General features: G+C 47.1%; 1 protein-coding gene across 1 annotated transcript in view; it reads right to left on the bottom strand.

Annotated features, from left to right (window-relative positions):
• The window catches only part of LOC307008035 (uncharacterized protein), a 126,349-nt gene extending 101,974 nt beyond the window's left edge, over positions 1-24,375 (bottom strand). Inside the window, exons 1-4 of the mRNA XM_079630589.1 lie at positions 23,831-24,375; positions 23,576-23,648; positions 23,393-23,467; positions 23,223-23,291 (exon numbers count right to left, since the gene is read on the bottom strand). Coding sequence (XP_079486715.1) covers positions 23,223-23,291; positions 23,393-23,467; positions 23,576-23,648; positions 23,831-23,885 — 272 coding nt within the window. The 5' untranslated portion in view covers positions 23,886-24,375. The remainder of the gene's footprint in view (positions 1-23,222; positions 23,292-23,392; positions 23,468-23,575; positions 23,649-23,830) is intronic.
• Positions 24,376-25,074: the final 699 nt, after the last annotated feature.

The raw sequence follows: 25,074 nt of genomic DNA, 5'->3' as shown, positions 1-25,074 counted from the left end.
GACCACCGCACCCCCGATCGCTTATAAAAGTCATAGCACACCATTCCCGAATAGGCCGCACGTTTTGACACCTCATTCAGGGGTCTGTGACAAAAGCTGCGGGAGGAGTAGCGCGTCAAAAAAGCGGCGGAATAAAAAGAATAAAAAGAATAATAAGTATGAGCAATAACACTAATGTTGCTTTGCCTATAGGCAAGCACCATTAACTAGAACGTACATTTCCAGAAGAAAATGTGAATGGTGCTTGCAGTGGCAAAAAACACGACCCGGTTGCTAGGGTGTTCTTGGAGTTTGCTATGAAGATGCTAAGGTGTTCTGGGTGGTTGCTAGGGTGTTGCTAGGCGGTTGCTAGGGTGTTCTGGGTGGTTGCTAGGCGGTTGCTAGGGTGTTATGGGTGGTTGCTAGGGTGTTATGGGTGGTTGCTAGGCGGTTGCTAGGGAGTTCTGGGTGGTTGCTAGGCGGTTGCTAGGGTGTTCTGGGTGGTTGCTAGGCGGTTGCTAGGCGGTTGCTAGGGTGTTCTGGGTGGTTGCTAGGCGGTTGCTAGGGTGTTCTGGGTGGTTGCTAGGCGGTTGCTAGGCGGTTGCTAGGGTGTTCTGGGTGGTTGCTAGGCAGTTGCTAGGGTATTCTGGGTAGTTGCTATGGTGTTACTAGGTGGTTGGTAGTTGTCACAGATGGTTACTATGGTGTTTGTAGCATTTTAGTGGCATGATTTAGCACTTAGCTAATCAAAATTAGCATGTAGCTATTCACTGCTAGCATGTGTAGCATGTAGCAAGTCCTGTTTGCTAGCATGAGTCAAAAGAGCCAACCCCCATCTCTATACGATGTTCTGATGCAGAGATATACGTCTTGCAAAACGGTTGCTAGGGTAATCTGTTTGGTTGCTAGGGAGTGTCTTGGCATTTGCCAATCATGAAGCTCCAAAGTCAGTTTGAATGTATAAAGCAACCCCCATCTCTATACGATGTTTTGATGCAGAGATATAGGTCTTGCAAAATGGTTGCTAGGGTACTCTCTTTTGTTGCTAGGGAGTGGCTTGGCAGCTGCCAATCATGAAACTCCAAAGGCTGCTTGTCAGTATGAATGATATAAACCAACTCCCACGTCTCTGTGACATTCAGAATGGAAGATATCCCTCTTTGGATTTTGGTTGCTAAGGTGCTCGACAATGGTTGCTAGGGAGGGGCTAGGATGTGTTGAGGTGATTGGGGATTGGCTGTTTGCTGCCCCGAGTCAAACGAGCCCACCCTCATGTTTCTATGACACTTATATCCTGAGATATCCCTTTGATGTCTTTCAATGGAAGTCTATGGAGCTTGTTGCTAAGGAGCTCTAAATGGTTGCTAGGGCGTCACTTGAAAGCTTCACAATGATCCTGAGAGACTGATTGGTCGTCTGAGTAAAATGAGCCCGCCCCCTTGTCTCTATGACACTGTGATCCAGAGTTATGTTCAATCCAAATGCGGTTTCTATGGTGTAGGACAGCCCATTTCATGGGCTGTCCTACACCATAGTACGTGAATGGGGCAACTCTGGGCCGGTCCTGCCCCCCAGGGGTGCAACTTTTACCCCATTGTGTGGTATGTTATTACAGAGCCTACCAGCCTATTCAAATGTGATCCAGAGTTATGTTCAATAGAATATCGCTTACTATGGTGTAGGACAGCCCATTTCATGGGCTGTCCTACACCATAGTACTTCATTGGGGCAACTTTGGGCCCCTCCTGCCCCCCAGGGGTGCAGATTTTACCCCATTGTGTGCTATGTTGTTACAGAGCCTACCAGCCTCTTCAAATGTGATCCAGAGTTATGTTCAATAGAATATCGCTTACTATGGTGTAGGACAGCCCATTTCATGGGCTGTCCTACACCATAGTACTTCATTGGGGCAACTTTGGTTCCCTCCTGCCCCCCAGGGGTGCAACTTTTACCCCATTGTGTGTTATGTTCTTACAGAGCCTGCCAGTCTCTTTAAATGTGCCAAATTACACGTTTCTGCGACATCCTTGCTCTGAGCTATGAGTCTGTGAATTTTGGTTGCTAAGGTGCTCGACAATGGTTGCTAGGGAGGGGCTAGGAAGTGTTGATGTGATTCATGATTGGCTGTTTGCTGCCCCGAGTCAAACGAGACCACCCTCATGTTTCTATGACTCTTCTATCCAGAGATATCCATTTGATCTCTTTCAATGGAAGTCTATGGAACTTGTTGCTAAGGTGCTCTAAATGGTTGCTAGGGGCGTGGCCTGATAGCTTCACAATGATCCGGAGAGACTGATTGGTCGTCTGAGTAAAATGAGCCCGCCCCCTTGTCTCTATGACACTGTGATCCAGAGTTATGTTCAATACAAAATCGCTTACTCTCTCTCTCTCTCTCCATTTCATGGGACGTCCTACACCATGTTAAGTCAATAGGAAAAGTTTGGGCCGCTCCTGCCCCCCAGGGGTGCAACTTTTACCCCATTGTGAGGTATGTTCTTACAGAGCCTGCCAGCCTCTCCAAATGTGGTAAATTTCACATTTCTACGAAATCCCAACTCTGAGCTATGACTCGTCAAAGTTTGACGTAATGTTAAGTCTATGCGTTTTTTCGTCGACTTTTTCGCCCCTGGGGCGACCACCGCACCCCCGATCGCTTATAAAAGTCATAGCACACCATTCCCGAATAGGCCGCACGTTTTGACACCTCATTCATGGGTCTGTGACAAAAGCTGCGGGAGGAGTAGCGCGTCAAAAAAGCGGCGGAATAAAAAGAAGAAGTAAAATAATAACTAGAACGTACATTTCCAGAAGAAAATGTGAATGGTGCTTGCAGTGGCAAAAAACACGACCCGGTTGCTAGAGTGTGGTACATGATTGCATACGAGCAAACAACCATGTCTGTACGATGTTCTGCTGCTGAGATATGGCTTATTCATGTTGTTCGGTTGGTTGCTAGGGTGTTTTGGGTGGTTGCTAGGGTGTTTTGGGTGGTTGCTAGGGTGTTCTGGGTGGTTGCTAGGCGGTTGCTAGGGTGTTCTGGGTGGTTGCTAGGTGGTTGCTAGGGTGTTCTGGTTGGTTGCTAGGGCGTTGCTAGGCAGTTGCTAGGGTGTTCATGGTGGTTGCTAGGTGGTTCCTAGGGTGTTCTGGGTGGTTGCTAGGGTGTTTTTTAGGCAGTTGCTAGGGTATTCTGGGTGGTTGATAGGCCGTTGCTAGGCAGTTGCTAGGGTGTTCTGGGTGGTCGCTAGGCGGTTGCTAGGGTATTCTGGGTGGTTGCTAGGGTGTTGCTAGGCAGTTGCTAGGGTGTTCTGGGTGGTTGCTAGGCAGTTGCTAGGGTGTTCTGGGTGGTTGCTAGGCGGTTGCTACGCGGTTGCTAGGGTGTTCTGGGTGGTCGCTAGGCGGTTGCTAGGGTATTCTGGGTGGTTGCTAGGGTGTTGCTAGGCAGTTGCTAGGGTGTTCTGGGTGGTTGCTAGGTCGTTGCTAGGCAGTTGCTAGGGTATTCTGGGTAGTTGCTATGGTGTTACTAGGTGGTTGGTAGTTGTCATAGATGGTTACTATGGTGTTTGTAGCATTTTCTTGGCATGATTTAGCACTTAGCTAATCAAAATTAGCATGTAGCTATTCACTGCTAGCATGTAGCAAGTCCTGTTTGCTAGCATGAGTCAAAAGAGCCAACCCCCATCTCTATACGATGTTCTGATGCAGAGATATACGCCTTGCAAAACGGTTGCTAGGGTAATCTGTTTGGTTGCTAGGGAGTGGCTTAGCAGCTGCCAATCATGAAGCTCCAAAGTCAGTGTGAATGTATAAACCAACCCCCATCTCTATACGATGTTTTGATGCAGAGATATAGGTCTTGCAAAATGGTTGCTAGGGTACTCTGTTTTGTTGCTAGGGAGTGGCTCCGCAGCTGCCAATCATGAAACTCCAAAGGCTACTTGTCAGTTTGAATGATATAAACCAACTCCCATGCCTCTGTGACATTCAGAATGGAAGATATCCCTGTCTGGATTTTGGTTGCTAAGGTACTCGACAATGGTTGCTAGGGAGGGGCTAGGAAGTGTTGAGGTGATTGGGGATTGGCTGTTTGCTGCCCCGAGTCAAACGAGACCACCCTCATGTTTCTATGACACTTATATCCTGAGATATCCCTTTGATGTCTTTCAATGGAAGTGTATGGAGCTTGTTGCTAAGGAACTCTAAATAGTTGCTAGGGCGTGGCTTGAAAGCTTCACAATGATCCTGAGAGACTGATTGGTCGTATGAGTAAAATGAGCCCGCCCCCTTGTCTCTATGACACTGTGATCCAGAGTTATGTTCAATACAAATGCGGTTTCTATGGTGTAGGACAGCCCATTTCATGGGCTGTCCTACACCATAGTACGTGAATGGGGCAACTTTGGGCCTGTCCTGCCCCCCAGGGGTGCAACTTTTACCCCATTGTGTGGTATGTTGTTACAGAGCCTACCAGCCTCTTCAAATGTGATCCAGAGTTATGTTCAATACAAATGCGGTTTCTATGGTGTAGGACAGCCCATTTCATGGGCTGTCCTACACCATAGTACTTTATTGGGGTACCTTTGGGCCCCTCCTGCCCCCCAGGGGTGTAACTTTTACCCCATTGTGTGGTATGTTCTTACAGAGCCTACCAGCCTCTTCAAATGTGATCCAGAGTTATGTTCAGTAGAATATCGCTTACTATGGTGTAGGACAGCCCATTTCATGGGCTGTCCTACACCATAGTACTTTATTGGGGCAACTTTGGGCCCCTCCTGCCCCCCAGGGGTGCAACTTTTACCCCATTGTGTGGTATGTTCTTACAGAGCCTGCCAGTCTCTTTAAATGTGCCAAATTACACGTTTCTGCGACATCCTTGCTCTGAGCTATGAGTCTGTGAATTTTGGTTGCTAAGGTGCTCGACAATGGTTGCTAGGGAGGGGCTAGGAAGTGTTGATGTGATTCATGATTGGCTGTTTGCTGCCCCGAGTCAAACGAGCCCACCCTCATGTTTCTATGACTCTTCTATCCAGAGATATCCATTTGATCTCTTTCAATGGAAGTCTATGGAACTTGTTGCTAAGGTGCTCTAAATGGTTGCTAGGGGCGTGGCCTGATAGCTTCACAATGATCCTGAGAGACTGATTGGTCGTCTGAGTAAAATGAGCCCGCCCCCTTGTCTCTATGACACTGTGATCCAGAGTTATGTTCAATACAAAATCGCTTACTATGGTGTAGGACGGCCCATTTCATGGGCCGTCCTATGCCATAGACAATGAATGGGAAAACTTTGGGCCGCTCCTGCCCCCCAGGGGTGCAACTTTTACCCCATTGTGAGGCATATTCTTAAAGAGCCTGCCAGCCTCTTCAAATGTCGTAAATTTCACATTTCTACGAAATCCTCGCTCTGAGCTATGAGGCGTTTTACGTTTTTTTCAATGTAAGTCTATGCGTTTTTTTTCGCTGCTATTTCGCCCGGCGGGCGAACATCGTACGCCCGATCGCTTATAAAAGTCATAGCACACCATTCCCAAATAGGACGCACGTTTTGACACCTCATTCATGGGTCTGTGACAAAAACTGCGGGAGGAGTAGCGAGACGAAAAAAAAGTGGAAGAAGAAGAAGAAGAACTAGAACGTACATTTCCAGAAGAAAATGTGAATGGTGCTTGCAGTGGCAAAACTCGACAATCGGATGCTAGAGTGTGGTACATGATTGCATACGAGCCAACAACCATGTCTGTACGATGTTCTGCTGCTGAGATATGGCTTATTCATGTTGTTCGGGTGGTTGCTAGGGTGTTCTGGGTGGTTGCTAGGGTGTTCTGGGTGGTTGCTAGGCAGTTGCTAGGGTGTTTTGGGTGGTTGCTAGTTGGTTGCTAGGCGGTTGCAAGGCGGTTGCTAGGCAGTTGCTAGGGTGTTCTGGGTGGTTGCTAGGGTGTTGCTTGGCGGTTGCTAGGGTGTTCTGGGAGGTTGCTAGGTGGTTGCTAGGCGGTTGCTAGGGTATTCTGAATGGTTGCTAGGCGGTTGCTAGGGTCTTCTGGGTGGTTGCTAGGGTGTTGCTAGGCAGTTGCTAGGGTGTTCTGGGTGGTTGCTAGGCGGTTGCTAGGCGGTCGTTAGGGTGTTCTGTGTGGTTGCTAGGCGGTTGCTAGGGTGTTCTGGGTGGTTGCTAGGCGGTTGCTAGGGTGTTCTGGGTGGTTGCTAGGCGGTTGTTAGGTGGTTGCTAGGCGGTTGCTAGGGTGTTCTGGGTGGTTGCTAGGCGGTTGCTAGGTGGTTGCTAGGGTGTTCTGGGTGGTTGCCAGGCGGTTGCTAGGTGGTTGCTAGGCGGTTGCTAGGGTGTTCTGGGTGGTTGCTAGGCAGTTGCTAGGGTATTCTGGGTAGTTGCTATGGTGTTACTAGGTGGTTTGTAGTTGTCACAGATGGTTACTATGGTGTTTGTAGCATTTTATTGGCATGATTTAGCACTTAGCTAATCAATATTAGCATGTAGCTATTCACTGCTAGCATGTGTAGCATGTAGCAAGTCCTGTTTGCTAGCATGAGTCAAAAGAGCCAACCCCCATCTCTATACGATGTTCTGATGCAGAGATATACGCCTTGCAAAACGGTTGCTAGGGTAATCTGTTTGGTTGCTAGGGAGTGTCTTGGCATTTGCCAATCATGAAGCTCCAAAGTCAGTGTGAATGTATAAACCAACCCCCATCTCTATACGATGTTTTGATACAGAGATATAGGTCTTGCAAAATGGTTGCTAGGGTACTCTCTTTTGTTGCTAGGGAGTGGCTCCGCAGCTGCCAATCATGAAACTCCAAAGGCTACTTGTCAGTATGAATGATATAAACCAACTCCCATGCCTCTGTGACATTCAGAATGGAAGATATCCCTGTCTGGATTTTGGTTGCTAAGGTACTCGACAATGGTTGCTAGGGAGGGGCTAGGAAGTGTTGAGGTGATTCGGGATTGGCTGTTTGCTGCCCCGAGTCAAACGAGCCCACCCTCATGTTTCTATGATACTTCTATCCTGAGATATCCCTTTGATGTCTTTCAATGGAAGTCTATGGAGCTTGTTGCTAAGGAGCTCTAAATGGTTGCTAGGGCGTGGCTTGAAAGCTTCACAATGATCCTGAGAGACTGATTGGTCGTCTGAGTAAAATGAGCCCGCCCCCTTGTCTCTATGACACTGTGATCCAGAGTTATGTTCAATACAAAATCGCTTACTATGGTGTAGGACGGCCCATTTCATGGGCCGCCCTACACCATAGTACGTGAATGGGGCAACTTTGGGCCGGTCTTGCCCCCCAGGGGTGCAACTTTTACCCCATTGTGTGGTATGTTGTTACAGAGCCTACCAGCCTCTTCAAATGTGATCCAGAGTTATGTTCAATAGAATATCGCTTACTATGGTGTAGGACAGCCCATTTCATGGGCTGTCCTACACCATAGTACTTCATTGGGGCAACTTTGGGCCCCTCCTACCCCCCAGGGGTGCAACTTCTACCCAATTGTGTGGTATGTTGTTACAGAGCCTACCAGCCTCTTCAAATGTGATCCAGAGTTATGTTCAATAGAATATCGCTTACTATGGTGTAGGACAGCCCATTTCATGGGCTGTCCTACACCATAGTACTTCATTGGGGCAACTTTGGGCCCCTCCTGCCCCCCAGGGGTGCAACTTTTACCCCATTGTGTGGTATGTTCTTACAGAGCCTGCCAGTCTCTTTAAATGTGCCAAATTACACGTTTCTGCGACATCCTTGCTCTGAGCTATGAGTCTGTGAATTTTGGTTGCTAAGCTGCTCGACAATGGTTGCTAGGGCGTGGCTTGATAGCTTGACAATGATCCTGAGATGCTGATTGGTCTTCTGAGTAAAATGAGCCCGCCCCCTTGTCTCTATGACACTGTGATCCAGAGCTATGTTCAATACAAAATCCCTATGCAATTTACCATAGTAGGAAAAACGCATGCATTACAAAACGCATGCATTACATGGGCCGTCCTTCACCATAGTAAGTCAATGGGAAACTTTGGGCCACTCCTGCCCCCCAGGGGTGCAACTTTTACCCCATTGTGAGGTATGTTCTTACAGAGCCCGCCAACCTCTTCAAATGTGGTAAATTTCACATTTCTACGAAATCCTCGCTCTGAGCTATGACTCGTCAAAGTTTGACGCAATGTTAAGTCTATGGGATTTTTCGTCGACTTTTTCGCCCCTGGGGCGACCACCGCACCCCCGATCGCTTATAAAAGTCATAGCACACGATTCCCGAATAGGCCGCACGTTTTGACACCTCATTCAGGGGTTTGTGACAAACGGTCCAGGAGGAGTAGCGCGCCAAACTTTTGTGTGGAAGAATAAAAATAAAAAGAAGTATAATAATAAGTATGTGAGATAACACTAATGTTGCTTTGCCTATGGCAAGCACCATTAACTAGAACGTACATTTCCAGAAGAAAATGTGAATGGTGCTTGCAGTGGCAAAAAACACGACCCGGTTGCTAGAGTGTGGTACATGATTGCATACGAGCCAACAACCATATCTGTACGATGTTCTGCTGCTGAGATATGGCTTATTCATGTTGTTCGGGTGGTTGCTAGGGTGTTCTGGGTGGTTGTTAGGCGGTTGCTAGGGTGTTTTGGGTGGTTGCTAGGTGGTTGCTAGGGTGTTCTGGGTGGTTGCTAGGCGGTTGCTAGGGTGTTCTGGGTGGTTGTTAGGCGGTTGCTAGGGTGTTCTGGGTGGTTGCTAGGCGGTTGCTAGGGTGTTCTGGGTGGTTGCTAGGTGGTTGCTAGGCGGTTGCTAGGGTGTTCTGGGTGGTTGCTAGGCGGTTGCTAGGTGGTTGCTAGCCGGTTGCTAGGGTGTTCTGGGTGGTTGCTAGGCGGTTGCTAGGTGGTTGCTAGGCGGTTGCTAGGGTGTTCTGGATGGTTGCTAGGCGGTTGCTAGGCGGTTGCTAGGTGGTTGCTAGGCAGTTGCTAGGGTGTTCTGGGTGGTTGCTAGGCATTTGTTATGGTATTCTGGGTAGTTGCTATGGTGTTACTAGGTGGTTGGAAGTTGTCACAGATGGTTACTATGGTGTTTGTAGCATTTTATTGGCATGATTTAGCACTTAGCTAATCAATATTAGCATGTAGCTATTCACTGCTAGCATGTGTAGCATGTAGCAAGTCCTGTTTGCTAGCATGAGTCAAAAGAGCCAACCCCCATCTCTATACGATGTTCTGATGCAGAGATATACGCCATGCAAAACGGTTGCTAGGGTAATCTGTTTGGTTGCTAGGGAGTGGCTTGGCAGCTGCCAATCATGAAGCTCCAAAGTCAGTGTGAATGTATAAACCAACCCCCATCTCTATACGATGTTTTGATGCAGAGATATAGGTCTTGCAAAATGGTTGCTAGGGTACTCTCTTTTGTTGCTAGGGAGTGGCTTGACAGCTGCCAATCATGAAACTCCAAAGGCTGCTTGTCAGTATGAATGATATAAACCAACTCCCACGTCTCTGTGACATTCAGAATGGAAGATATCCCTCTTTGGATTTTGGTTGCTAAGGTGCTCGACAATGGTTGCTAGGGAGGGGCTAGGATGTGTTGAGGTGATTGGGGATTGGCTGTTTTCTGCCCCGAGTCAAACGAGCCAACCCTCATGTTTCTATGACACTTCTATCCAGAGATATCCATTTGATGTCTTTCAATGGAAGTCTATGGATTTTGTTGCTAAGGTGCTCTAAATGGTTGCTAGGGCGTGGCTTGATAGCTTCACAGTGATCCTGGGAGACTGATTGGTCGTCTGAGTAAAATGAGCCCGCCCCCTTGTCTCTATGACACTGTGATCCAGAGTTATGTTCAATACAAATGCGGTTTCTATGGTGTAGGACAGCCCATTTCATGGGCTGTCCTACACCATAGTACGTGAATGGGGCAACTTTGGGCCGGTCCTGCCCCACAGGGGTGCAACTTTTACCCCATTGTGTGGTATGTTGTTACAGAGCCTACCAGCCTCTTGAAATGTGATCCAGAGTTATGTTCAATAGAATATCGCTTACTATGGTGTAGGACAGTCCATTTCATGGGCTGTCCTACACCATAGTACTTCATTGGGGCAACTTTGGGCCCCTCCTGCCCCCCAGGGGTGCAACTTTTACCCCATTGTGTGGTATGTTGTTACAGAGCCTACCAGCCTCTTCAAATGTGATCCAGAGTTATGTTCAATAGAATATCGCTTACTATGGTGTAGGACAGTCCATTTCATGGGCTGTCCTACACCATAGTACTTCATTGGGGCAACTTAGGGCCCCTCCTGCCCCCCAGGGGTGCAACTTTTACCCCATTGTGTGGTATGTTCTTACAGAGCCTGCCAGTCTCTTTAAATGTGCCAAATTACACGTTTCTGCGACATCCTTGCTCTGAGCTATGAGTCTGTGAATTTTGGTTGCTAAGGTGCTCGACAATGGTTGCTAGGGAGGGGCTAGGAAGTGTTGATGTGATTCATGATTGGCTGTTTGCTGCCCTGAGTCAAACGAGACCACCCTCATGTTTCTATGACTCTTCTATCCAGAGATATCCATTTGATCTCTTTCAATGGAAGTCTATGGAACTTGTTGCTAAGGTGCTCTAAATGGTTGCTAGGGGCGTGGCCTGATAGCTTCACAATGATCCTGAGAGACTGATTGGTCGTCTGAGTAAAATGAGCCCGCCCCCTTGTCTCTATGACACTGTGATCCAGAGCTATGTTCAATACAAAATCGCTTACTCTCTCTCTCTCTCTCCATTTCATGGGACGTCCTACACCATGTTAAGTCAATAGGAAAAGTTTGGGCCGCTCCTGCCCCCCAGGGGTGCAACTTTTACCCCATTGTGAGGTATGTTCTTACAGAGCCTGCCAGCCTCTCCAAATGTGGTAAATTTCACATTTCTACGAAATCCCAACTCTGAGCTATGACTCGTCAAAGTTTGACGTAATGTTAAGTCTATGCGTTTTTTCGTCGACTTTTTCGCCCCTGGGGCGACCACCGCACCCCCGATCGCTTATAAAAGTCATAGCACACCATTCCCGAATAGGCCGCACGTTTTGACACCTCATTCAGGGGTCTGTGACAAAAGCTGCGGGAGGAGTAGCGCGTCAAAAAAGCGGCGGAATAAAAAGAATAAAAAGAATAATAAGTATGAGCAATAACACTAATGTTGCTTTGCCTATAGGCAAGCACCATTAATAATAATAAGTATGAGCAATAACACTAATGTTGCTTTGCCTATAGGCAAGCACCATTAATAAGTATGAGCAATAACACTAATGTTGCTTTGCCTATGGCAAGCACCATTAACTAGAATGTACATTTCCAGAAGAAAATGTGAATGGTGCTTGCAGTGGCAAAACTCGACACTCGGTTGCTAGAGTGTGGTACATGATTGCATACGAGCCAACAACCATGTCTGTACGATGTTCTGCTGCTGAGATATGGCTTATTCATGTTGTTCGGGTGGTTGCTAGGGTGTTCTGGGTGGTTGCTAGGATGTTCTGGATGGTTGCTAGGCAGTTGCTAGGGTGTTCTGGATGGTTGCTAGGCAGTTGCTAGGGTGTTATGGGCGGTTGCTAGGCAGTTGCTAGGCGGTTGCTAGGGTGTTATGGCTGGTTGCTAGGGTGTTCTGGCTGGTTGCTAGGGTGTTCTGGGTGGTTGCTAGGGAGTTCTGGGTGGTTGCTAGGTGGTTGCTAGGTGGTTGCTAGGGTGTTCTGGGTGGTTGCTAGGGTGTTCTGGGTGGTTGCTAGGGTGTTGCTAGGCAGTTGCTAGGGTGTTCTGGGTGGTTGCTAGGTCGTTGCTAGGCAGTTGCTAGGGTATTCTGGGTAGTTGCTATGGTGTTACTAGGTGGTTGGTAGTTGTCATAGATGGTTACTATGGTGTTTGTAGCATTTTCTTGGCATGATTTAGCACTTAGCTAATCAAAATTAGCATGTAGCTATTCACTGCTAGCATGTGTAGCATGTAGCAAGTCCTGTTTGCTAGCATGAGTCAAAAGAGCCAACCCCCATCTCTATACGATGTTCTGATGCAGAGATATACACCTTGCAAAACGGTTGCTAGGGTAATCTGTTTGGTTGCTAGGGAGTGGCTTGGCAGCTGCCAATCATGAAGCTCCAAAGTCAGTGTGAATGTATAAACCAACCCCCATCTCTATACGATGTTTTGATGCAGAGATATAGGTCTTGCAAAATGGTTGCTAGGGTACTCTGTTTTGTTACTAGGGAGTGGCTCCGCAGCTGCCAATCATGAAACTCCAAAGGCTACTTGTCAGTATGAATGATATAAACCAACTCCCATGCCTCTGTGACATTCAGAATGGAAGATATCCCTGTCTGGATTTTGGTTGCTAAGGTACTCGACAATGGTTGCTAGGGAGGGGCTAGGAAGTGTTGAGGTGATTGGGGATTGGCTGTTTGCTGCCCCGAGTCAAACGAGACCACCCTCATGTTTCTATGACACTTATATCCTGAGATATCCCTTTGATGTCTTTCAATGGAAGTCTATGGAGCTTGTTGCTAAGGAACTCTAAATAGTTGCTAGGGCGTGGCTTGAAAGCTTCACAATGATCCTGAGAGACTGATTGGTCGTCTGAGTAAAATGAGCCCGCCCCCTTGTCTCTATGACACTGTGATCCAGAGTTATGTTCAATACAAATGCGGTTTCTATGGTGTAGGACAGCCCATTTCATGGGCTGTCCTACACCATAGTACGTGAATGGGGCAACTTTGGGCCTGTCCTGCCCCCCAGGGGTGCAACTTTTACCCCATTGTGTGGTATGTTGTTACAGAGCCTACCAGCCTCTTCAAATGTGATCCAGAGTTATGTTCAATAGAATATCGCTTACTATGGTGTAGGACAGCCCATTTCATGGGCTGTCCTACACCATAGTACTTCATTGGGGCAACTTTGGGCCGGTCCTGCCCCCAAGGGGTGCAACTTTTACCCCATTGTGTGGTATGTTGTTACAGAGCCTACCAGCCTCTTCAAATGTGATCCAGAGTTATGTTCAATAGAATATCGCTTACTATGGTGTAGGACAGCCCATTTCATGGGCTGTCCTACACCATAGTACTTCATTGGGGCAACTTTGGGCCCCTCCTGCCCCCCAGGGGTGCAACTTTTACCCCATTGTGTGGTATGTTCTTACAGAGCCTGCCAGTCTCTTTAAATGTGCCAAATTACACGTTTCTGCGACATCCTTGCTCTGAGCTATGAGTCTGTGAATTTTGGTTGCTAAGGTGCTCGACAATGGTTGCTAGGGAGGGGCTAGGAAGTGTTGATGTGATTCACGATTGGCTGTTTGCTGCCCCGAGTCAAACGAGCCCACCCTCATGTTTCTATGACTCTTCTATCCAGAGATATCCATTTGATCTCTTTCAATGGAAGTCTATGGAACTTGTTGCTAAGGTGGTCTAAATGGTTGCTAGGGGCGTGGCCTGATAGCTTCACAATGATCCTGAGAGACTGATTGGTCGTCTGAGTAAAATGAGCCCGCCCCCTTGTCTCTATGACACTGTGATCCAGAGTTATGTTCAATACAAAATCGCTTACTCTCTCTCTCTCTCCATTTCATGGGACGTCCTACACCATGTTAAGTCAATAGGAAAAGTTTGGACCGCTCCAGCCCCCCAGGGGTGCAACTTTTACCCCATTGTGAGGTATGTTCTTACAGAGCCTGCCAACCTCTCCAAATGTGGTAAATTTCACATTTCTACGAAATCCTCGCTCTGAGCTATGACTCGTCAAAGTTTGACGTAATGTTAAGTCTATGGGATTTTTCGTCGACTTTTTCGCCCCTGGGGCGAACACCGCACCCCCGATCGCTTACAAAAGTCATAGCACACCATTCCCGAATAGGCCGCACGATTTGACACCTCATTCATGGGTCTGTGACAAAAGCTGCGGGAGGAGTAGCGCGCCAAAAAAGCGGCGGAATAAAAAGAAGAATAATAATAAGTATGACGGATAACAATAATGATGCCTTGCTAAAGCAAGCACCATTAACTAGAACGTACATTTCCAGAAGAAAATGTGAATGGTGCTTGCAGTGGCAAAAAACACGACCCGGTTGCTAGGGTGTTCTGGGTGGTTGCTAGGCGGTTGCTAGGGTGTTTTGGGTGGTTGCTAGGTGGTTGCTAGGGTGTTCTGGGTGGTTGCTAGGCGGTTGCTAGGTGGTTGCTAGGCGGTTGCTAGGGTGTTCTGGGTGGTTGCTAGGCGGTTGCTAGGGTGTTCTGGGTGGTTGCTAGGCGGTTGCTAGGGTGTTCTGGGTGGTTGCTAGGTGGTTGCTAGGGTGTTCTGGGTGGTTGCTAGGCGGTTGCTAGGTGGTTGCTAGGCGGTTGCTAGGGTGTTCTGTGTGGTTGTTAGGCGGTTGCTAGGGTGTTCTGGGTGGTTGCTAGGCGGTTGCTAGGGTGTTCTGGGTGGTTGCTAGGCGGTTGCTAGGGTGTTCTGGGTGGTTGCTAGGCGGTTGCTAGGGTGTTCTGGGTGGTTGCTAGGCGGTTGCTAGGCGGTTGCTAGGGTGTTCTGGGTGGTTGCTAGGCGGTTGCTAGGCGGTTGCCAGGGTGTTCTGGATGGTTGCTAGGCGGTTGCTAGGTGGTTGCTAGGCGGTTGCTAGGGTGTTCTGGGTGGTTGCTAGGCAGTTGCTATGGTATTCTGGGTAGTTGCTATGGTGTTACTAGGTGGTTGGAAGTTGTCACAGATGGTTACTATGGTGTTTGTAGCATTTTATTGGCATGATTTAGCACTTAGCTAATCAATATTAGCATGTAGCTATTCACTGCTAGCATGTGTAGCATGTAGCAAGTCCTGTTTGCTAGCATGAGTCAAAAGAGCCAACCCCCATCTCTATACGATGTTCAGATGCAGAGATATACGTCTTGCAAAACGGTTGCTAGGGTAATCTGTTTGGTTGCTAGGGAGTGGCTTGGCAGCTGCCAATCATGAAGCTCTGAAGTCAGAGTGAATGTATACACCAACCCCCATCTCTATACGATGTTTTGATGCAGAGATATAGGTCTTGCAAAATGGTTGCTAGGGTACTCTGTTTTGTTGCTAGGGAGTGGCTTGGCAGCTGCCAATCATGAAACTCCAAAGGCTGCTTGTCAGTATGAATGATATAAACCAACTCCCATGCCTCTGTGACATTCAGAATGGAAGATATCCCTGTCTGGATTTTGGTTGCTAAGGTACTCGACAATGGTTGCTAGGGAGGGGCTAGGAAGTGTTGATGTGATTCATGATTGGCTGTTTGCTGCCCTGAGTCAAACGAGCCCACCCTCATGTTTCTATGACTCTTCTATCCAGAGAAATCCATTTGATCTCTTTCAATGGAAGTCTATGGAGCTTGTTGCTAAGGAGCTCTAAATGGTTGCTAGGGCGTGGCTTGAAAGCTTCACAATGATCCTGAGAGACTGATTGGTCGTCTGAGTAAAATGAGCCCGCCCCCTTGTCTCTATGACACAGTGAACCAGAGTTATGTTCAATACAAAATCGCTTACTCTCTCTCTCTCTCTCCATTTCATGGGACGTCCTACACCATGTTAAGTCAATAGGAAAAGTTTGGGCCGCTCCTGCCCCCCAGGGGTGCAACTTTTACCCCATTGTGAGGTATGTTCTTACAGAGCCTGCCAGCCTCTCCAAATGTGGTAAATTTCACATTTCTACGAAATCCCAACTCTGAGCTATGACTCGTCAAAGTTTGACGTAATGTTAAGTCTATGCGTTTTTTCGTCGACTTTTTCGCCCCTGGTGCGACCACCGCACCCCCGATCGCTTATAAACGTCATAGCACACCATTCCCGAATAGGCCGCACGATTTGACACCTCATTCATGGGTCTGTGACAAAAACTGCGGGAGGAGTAGCGCGTCAAAAAAGCGGCGGAATAAAAAGAAGTAAAAGAAGAATAATAAGTATGAGCAATAACAATAATGATGCCTTGCTAAAGCAAGCACCATTAATAAGTATGAGCAATAACAATAATGATGCCTTGCTAAAGCAAGCACCATTAACTAGAACGTACATTTCCAGAAGAAAATGTGAATGGTGCTTGCAGTGGCAAAAAACACGACCCGGTTGCTAGGGTGTTCTTGGAGTTTGCTATGAAGATGCTAAGGTGTTCTGGGTGGTTGCTAGGGTGTTCTGGGTGGTTGCTAGGGTGTTCTAAGTGGTTGCTAGGTGGTTGCTAGGGTGTTCTGGGTGGTCGCTAGGCGGTTGCTAGGGTATTCTGGGTGGTTGCTAGGGTGTTGCTAGGCAGTTGCTAGGGTGTTCTGGGTGGTTGCTGGGGCGTTGCTAGGCAGTTGCTAGGGTATTCTGGGTAGTTGCTATGGTGTTACTAGGTTGTTGGTAGTTGTCACAGATGGTTACTATGGAGTTTGTAGCATTTTCTTGGCATGATTTAGCACTTAGCTAATCAAAATTAGCATGTAGCTATTCACTGCTAGCATGTGTAGCATGTAGCAAGTCCTGTTTGCTAGCATGAGTCAAAAGAGCCAACCCCCATCTCTATACGATGTTCTGATGCAGAGATATACGCCTTGCAAAACGGTTGCTAGGGTAATCTGTTTGGTTGCTAGGGAGTGGCTTGGCAGCTGCCAATCATGAAGCTCCAAAGTCAGTGTGAATGTATAAACCAACCCCCATCTCTATACGATGTTTTGATGCAGAGATATAGGTCTTGCAAAATGGTTGCTAGGGTACTCTCTTTTGTTGTTAGGGAGTGGCTTGGCAGCTGCCAATCATGAAACTCCAAAGGCTGCTTGTCAGTATGAATGATATAAACCAACTCCCACGTCTCTTTGACATTCAGAATGGAAGATATCCCTGTCTGGATTTTGGTTGCTAAGGTACTCGACAATGGTTGCTAGGGAGGGGCTAGGAAGTGTTGAGGTGATTGGGGATTGGCTGTTTGCTGCCCCGAGTCAAACGAGCCAACCCTCGTGTTTCTATGACACTTATATCCTGAGATATCCCTTTGATGTCTTTCAATGGAAGTCTATGGAGCTTGTTGCTAAGGAGCTCTAAATGGTTGCTAGGGCGTGGCTTGAAAGCTTCACAATGATCCTGAGAGACTGATTGGTCGTCTGAGTAAAATGAGCCCGCCCCCTTGTCTCTATGACACTGTGATCCAGAGTTACGTTCAATACAAATGCGGTTTCTATGGTGTAGGACAGCCCATTTCATGGGCTGTCCTACACCATAGTACGTGAATGGGGCAACTTTGGGCCGGTCCTGCCCCCCAGGGGTGCAACTTTTACCCCATTGTGTGGTATGTTGTTACAGAGCCTACCAGCCTCTTCAAATGTGATCCAGAGTTATGTTCAATAGAATATCGTTTACTATGGTGTAGGACAGCCCATTTCATGGGCTGTCCTACACCATAGTACTTCATTGGGGCAACTTTGGGCCCCTTCTGCCCCCCAGGGGTGCAACTTTTACCCCATTGTGTGGTATGTTCTTACAGAGCCTGCCAGTCTCTTTAAATGTTCCAAATTACACGTTTCTGCGACATCCTTGCTCTGAGCTATGAGTCTGTGAATTTTGGTTGCTAAGCTGCTCGACAATGGTTGCTAGGGAGGGGCTAGGAAGTGTTGATGTGATTCATGATTGGCTGTTTGCTGCCCTGAGTCAAACGAGCCCACCCTCATGTTTCTATGACTCTTCTATCCAGAGATATCCATTTGATCTCTTTCAATGGAAGTCTATGGAGCTTGTTGCTAAGGTGCTCTAAATGGTTGCTAGGGGCGTGGCCTGATAGCTTCACAATGATCCTGAGAGACTGATTGGTCGTCTGAGTAAAATGAGCCCGCCCCCTTGTCTCTATGACACTGTGATCCAGAGTTATGTTCAATACAAAATCGCTTACTATGGTGTAGGACGGCCCATTTCATGGGCCGTCCTACACCATGTTAAGTCAATGGGAAACTTTGGGGCGCTCCTGCCCCCCAGGGGTGCAACATTTACCCCATTGTGAGGTATATTCTTACAGAGCCTGCCAACCTCTCCAAATGTGGTAAATTTCACATTTCTACGAAATCCTCGCTCTGAGCTATGAGACGTCAAAGTTAGACGCAATGTTAAGTCTATGGGACTTTTTGGGCCGCTTTTTCGCCCCTGGGGCGAACACCGCACCCCCGATCGCTTATAAAAGTCATAGCACACGATTCCCGAATAGGCCGCACGTTTTGACACCTCATTCAGGGGTGTGTGACAAACGGTCCAGGAGGAGTAGCGCGCCAAACTTTTGTGTGGAAGAATAAAAATAAAAAGAATAATAAGTATGAGCAATAACACTAATGTTGCTTTGCCTATAGGCAAGCACCATTAATAATAAGTATGAGCAATAACAATAATGATGCCTTGCTAAAGCAAGCACCATTAACTAGAACGTACATTTCCAGAAGAAAATGTGAATGGTGCTTGCAGTGGCAAAAAACACGACCCGGTTGCTAGGGTGTTCTTGGAGTTTGCTATGAAGATGCTAAGGTGTTCTGGGTGGTTGCTAGGGTGTATTGGGTGGTTGCTAGGCGGTTGCTAGGGTGTTCTAGGTGGTTGCTAGGCGGTTGCTAGGGTGTTCTGGATGGTTGCTAAGCAGTTGCTAGGTGGTTGCTAGGTGGTTGCTAGGGTGTTCTGGGTGGTTGCTAGGCGGTTGCTAGGGTGTTCTGGGTGGTTGCTAGGCGGTTGCTAGGCGGTTGCTAGGTTGTTCTGGGTGGTTGCTAGGCGGTTGCTAGGGTGTTCTGGGTGGTTGCTAGGCGGTTGATAGGCGGTTGCTAGGCGGTTGCTAGGGTGTTCTGGGTGGTTGCTAGGTGGTTGCTAGGTTGTTCTGGGTGGTTGCTAGGCGGTTGCTAGGGTGTTCTGGTTGGTTGCTATGCGGTTGCTAGGCGGTTGCTAGGGTGTTCTGGGTGGTCGCTAGGCGGTTGCTAGGCAGTTGCTAGGGTGTTCTGGGTGGTTACTAGGGCGTTGCTAGGCAGTTGCCAGGGTATTTGTGTGGTTGCTAGGGCGTTGCTACGCAGTTGCTAGGGTATTCTGGGTAGTTGCTATGTTGTTACTAGGTGGTTGGTAGTTGTCACAGATGGTTACTATGGTGTTTGTAGCATTTTCTTGGCATGATTTAGCACTTATCTAATCAAAATTAGCATGTAGCTATTCACTGCTAGCATGTGTAGCATGTAGCAAGTCCTGTTTGCTAGCATGAGTCAAAAGAGCCAACCCCCATCTCTATACGATGTTCTGATGCAGAGATATATGCCTTGCAAAATGGTTGCTAGGGTAATCTGTTTGGTTGCTAGGGAGTGGCTTGGCAGCTGGCAATCATGAAGCTCCAAAGTCAGTGTGAATGTATAAACCAACCCCCATCTCTATACGATGTTTTGATGCAGAGATATAGGTCTTGCAAAATGGTTGCTAGGGTACTCTCTTTTGTTGCTAGGGAGTGGCTTGGCAGCTGCCAATCATGAAACTCCAAAGGCTGCTTGTCAGTATGAATGATATAAACCAACTCCCACGTCTCTTTGACATTCAGAATGGAAGATATCCCTGTCTGGATTTTGGTTGCTAAGGTACTCGACAATGGTTGCTAGGGAGGGGCTAGGAAGTGTTGAGGTGATTGGGGATTGGCTGTTTGCTGCCCCGAGTCAAACGAGCCAACCCTCGTGTTTCTATGACACTTATATCCTGAGATATCCCTTTGATGTCTTTCAATGGAAGTCTATGGAGCTTGTTGCTAAGGAGCTCTAAATGGTTGCTAGGGCGTGGCTTGAAAGCTTCACAATGATCCTGAGAGACTGATTGGTCGTCTGAGTAAAATGAGCCCGCCCCCTTGTCTCTATGACACTCTGATCCAGAGTTATGTTCAATACAAATGCGGTTTCTATGGTGTAGGACAGCCCATTTCATGGGCTGTCCTACACCATAGTACGTGAATGGGGCAACTTTGGGCCGGTCCTGCCCCCCAGGGGTGCAACTTTTACCCCATTGTGTGGTATGTTGTTACAGAGCCTACCAGTCTCTTCAAATGTGATCCAGAGTTATGTTCAATAGAATATCGCTTACTATGGTGTAGGACAGCCCATTTCATGGGCTGTCCTACACCATAGTACTTCATTGGGGCAACTTTGGGCCCCTCCTGCCCCCCAGGGGTGCAACTTTTACCCCATTGTGTGGTATGTTCTTACAGAGCCTGCCAGTCTCTTTAAATGTGCCAAATTACACGTTTCTGCAACATCCTTGCTCTGAGCTATGAGTCTGTGAATTTTGGTTGCTAAGGTGCTCGACAATGGTTGCTAGGGAGGGGCTAGGAAGTGTTGATGTGATTCATGATTGGCTGTTTGCTGCCCCGAGTCAAACGAGACCACCCTCATGTTTCTATGACTCTTCTATCCAGAGATATCCATTTGATCTCTTTCAATGGAAGTCTATGGAACTTGTTGCTAAGGTGCTCTAAATGGTTGCTAGGGGCGTGGCCTGATAGCTTCACAATGATCCGGAGAGACTGATTGGTCGTCTGAGTAAAATGAGCCCGCCCCCTTGTCTCTATGACACTGTGATCCAGAGTTATGTTCAATACAAAATCGCTTACTCTCTCTCTCTCTCTCCATTTCATGGGACGTCCTACACCATGTTAAGTCAATGGGAAACTTTCGGGCGCTCCTGCCCCCCAGGGGTGCAACTTTTTCCCCATTGTGAGGTATATTCTTAAAGAGCCTGCCAGTCTCTCCAAATGTGGTAAATTTCACATTTCTACGAAATCCTCGCTCTGAGCTATGAGGCGTCAAAGTTTGACGTAATGTTAAGTCTATGGGATTTTTCGGCGACTTTTTCGCCCCTGGGGCGACCACCGCACCCCCGATCGCTTGTAAAAGTCATAGCACACCATTCCCGAATAGGCCGCACGATTTGACACCTCATTCAGGGGTCTGTGACAAAAGCTGCGGGAGGAGTAGCGCGTCAAAAAAGCGGCGGAATAAAAAGAATAACTAGAACGTACATTTCCAGAAGAAAATGTGAATGGTGCTTGCAGTGGCAAAAAACACGACCCGGTTGCTAGGGTGTTCTGGGTGGTTGCTAGGCGGTTGCTAGGGTGTTTTGGGTGGTTGCTAGGTGGTTGCTAGGGTGTTCTGGGTGGTTGCTAGGCGGTTGCTAGGTGGTTGCTAGGCGGTTGCTAGGGTGTTCTGGGTGGTTGCTAGGCGGTTGCTAGGGTGTTCTGGGTGGTTGCTAGGCGGTTGCTAGGGTGTTCTGGGTGGTTGCTAGGTGGTTGCTAGGGTGTTCTGGGTGGTTGCTAGGCGGTTGCTAGGTGGTTGCTAGGCGGTTGCTAGGGTGTTCTGTGTGGTTGTTAGGCGGTTGCTAGGGTGTTCTGGGTGGTTGCTAGGCGGTTGCTAGGGTGTTCTGGGTGGTTGCTAGGCGGTTGCTAGGGTGTTCTGGGTGGTTGCTAGGCGGTTGCTAGGGTGTTCTGGGTGGTTGCTAGGCGGTTGCTAGGCGGTTGCTAGGGTGTTCTGGGTGGTTGCTAGGCGGTTGCTAGGCGGTTGCCAGGGTGTTCTGGATGGTTGCTAGGCGGTTGCTAGGTGGTTGCTAGGCGGTTGCTAGGGTGTTCTGGGTGGTTGCTAGGCAGTTGCTATGGTATTCTGGGTAGTTGCTATGGTGTTACTAGGTGGTTGGAAGTTGTCACAGATGGTTACTATGGTGTTTGTAGCATTTTATTGGCATGATTTAGCACTTAGCTAATCAATATTAGCATGTAGCTATTCACTGCTAGCATGTGTAGCATGTAGCAAGTCCTGTTTGCTAGCATGAGTCAAAAGAGCCAACCCCCATCTCTATACGATGTTCAGATGCAGAGATATACGTCTTGCAAAACGGTTGCTAGGGTAATCTGTTTGGTTGCTAGGGAGTGGCTTGGCAGCTGCCAATCATGAAGCTCTGAAGTCAGAGTGAATGTATACACCAACCCCCATCTCTATACGATGTTTTGATGCAGAGATATAGGTCTTGCAAAATGGTTGCTAGGGTACTCTGTTTTGTTGCTAGGGAGTGGCTTGGCAGCTGCCAATCATGAAACTCCAAAGGCTGCTTGTCAGTATGAATGATATAAACCAACTCCCATGCCTCTGTGACATTCAGAATGGAAGATATCCCTGTCTGGATTTTGGTTGCTAAGGTACTCGACAATGGTTGCTAGGGAGGGGCTAGGAAGTGTTGATGTGATTCATGATTGGCTGTTTGCTGCCCTGAGTCAAACGAGCCCACCCTCATGTTTCTATGACTCTTCTATCCAGAGAAATCCATTTGATCTCTTTCAATGGAAGTCTATGGAGCTTGTTGCTAAGGAGCTCTAAATGGTTGCTAGGGCGTGGCTTGAAAGCTTCACAATGATCCTGAGAGACTGATTGGTCGTCTGAGTAAAATGAGCCCGCCCCCTTGTCTCTATGACACAGTGAACCAGAGTTATGTTCAATACAAAATCGCTTACTCTCTCTCTCTCTCTCCATTTCATGGGACGTCCTACACCATGTTAAGTCAATAGGAAAAGTTTGGGCCGCTCCTGCCCCCCAGGGGTGCAACTTTTACCCCATTGTGAGGTATGTTCTTACAGAGCCTGCCAGCCTCTCCAAATGTGGTAAATTTCACATTTCTACGAAATCCCAACTCTGAGCTATGACTCGTCAAAGTTTGACGTAATGTTAAGTCTATGCGTTTTTTCGTCGACTTTTTCGCCCCTGGTGCGACCACCGCACCCCCGATCGCTTATAAACGTCATAGCACACCATTCCCGAATAGGCCGCACGATTTGACACCTCATTCATGGGTCTGTGACAAAAACTGCGGGAGGAGTAGCGCGTCAAAAAAGCGGCGGAATAAAAAGAAGTAAAAGAAGAATAATAAGTATGAGCAATAACAATAATGATGCCTTGCTAAAGCAAGCACCATTAATAATAAGTATGACGGATAACAATAATGATGCCTTGCTAAAGCAAGCACCATTAATAAGTATGACGGATAACAATAATGATGCCTTGCTACGCAAGCACCATTAATAAGTATGAGCAATAACACTAATGTTGCTTTGCCATAGGCAAGCACCATTAATAAGTATGACGGATAACAATAATGATGCCTTGCTAAAGCAAGCACCATTAATAATAAGTATGAGCAATAACACTAATGTTGCTTTGCCTATAGGCAAGCACCATTAATAAAAAAATATTAACATTGATATATCACTAGCTTGTAACATTGCCACAATACATACCGCACATAGATAGGTGGGACATAGTCTGCATCAGATGGGTCTGAGGCCAGTTCGTCCAGCAATTCTATCCTGTAATAGCAAAAACAGGGAGAAATAATTCATTAGTACACACAAACTGTAATATTGACATGCTAGAAGCCAAAGTATGGTGTTGATCATTTGTAACTTACACACTGTTCTCAAGGCTGTTGGCTTGCTTTTCATCTATGAGAACTGAGTGATCCCGCAACTCCAGTGATTTGATGCTACAGAAACACACAGCATGAATATGTGAAGCACAAAATTGACAATGTCACAATATTGAAAAATGAAAAGATATGCATTTTATTCATAATAATGACACACATGTTTACCTTTCCTCCAATAGCCCCAATGCTTGATCTTCTGTCAGCGGTTGTACTCCTGCTATTTGGAAGTCATCCCTGTTTAAATAGTATTTTGGTATTACAAACTAACACATTGTGCCTTAGCCAAATCACACACAACAGAATTGAACAGAATGCCATCAACAGTAAAATTACATTGTGACACCGCCATAATGCATAGTAGTAATTCTGATTGCTAAAGTGCATTTTCAATAGAGCAAGGATAAAATAAAACATTCCTGTCTGATTCCCCTGTAGTTACTGAACTAGGAAGGTCTGGCAATTCTAACACCTTCATAGGTGTCGACGTAGATGGACCCTTTCCTCCTGACAGTGTTGTTTTCTCATAGCTGTAAACAAATAGCCATTGTTAGAAAGCTGGGAGTACAGAGTGCATTTACAAGTGTTACTTTTGTTAGTGTTTCTGTGTATCTAGTCTCCCCTCATGTGTACACTACTCAATCCTCAATCCTACACTTAATCCTGTATGTACGCACACCTCAGGAGAACATCAGATGGTTGAGGCGCTCTTTGTAAAGGGCTAGCAGCTAACGTAAACGTTATAGTTACGAAGTTTGTCATGGCTTGCCCTACTAGCCAATAAATTTAGCTAAACACTTTTAGCAAAAAAGCCAACATACATAACAACCCAACCAGTACTTCTTTGGCCATTTTTATACTTCTATGGAGTAACAATCTTAATGCACTCGTGCTCTGAATAAAGATTCATAAAAGACAGTAACTTTTTGAAACGGTCCCGTGGCTGGCTACCTAGCATCCACATTTTGGCTAGCATACTATTGTTAGCATTACACCACAAAAACAATGAAATAATAATATATTGCAAATGGCCTGTACATGTCTTACCTTTGCAGTCAAAAGAAAACCAGCTCGGGATCTGTTTTTATACCCAGCGCTGACCGGAGCTCCCGCCAAGCATCAAATGCCGCTCCGATGTTGACTCTAGTCTTTGCACGACGCCGGTCGCTCTCTCTTTTTGCCACACTAGATACGTTTTTTTTTTTTTTTTTTACTTCCGAGGAGTGTCCGTGGGTGTCTGAGTTGTGCTGGGGGCTGGTCGCTTCTTTCCATCCGAAGAGTCCATTTGAAAACACCGATTTCCGCTGCTTACTATAATGGCTGCCGTGCCGTACGGTTGTAAGCCCAAGTAGACGAGAATGCGCATGACGTCACATTTTGTGAATTTTCGCGCCGATTCGGGCCCGACTCCTCCACACACGATTGAGCCTACAGGCTGATAGAGGCAACCGTGGTGGACAGTCAAGGTGTCATTCTTTTTATTACATCATGGTTGGCTCAAACATGTACAAATGAAAACTCTATCTTAAAGATTTTTTTAATTAAAAACCTACACAATGCTCCTTTAAAGATATAAAAGATTGGATGACGCGTAATTTTCTTCTATTAAATCCAGACAAGACGGAGGTACTACTCATCGGTTCAAAAAACCGCCCACAAAACCTCTC

This window comes from Phoxinus phoxinus (assembly GCF_949152265.1).
Source record: "Phoxinus phoxinus genome assembly, chromosome: 12".
Lineage (NCBI taxonomy): Eukaryota > Metazoa > Chordata > Actinopteri > Cypriniformes > Leuciscidae > Phoxinus > Phoxinus phoxinus.
The sequence above is the reverse complement of the archived record's forward strand: the minus strand, read 5'-3'. Positions and strand labels throughout refer to the sequence as shown.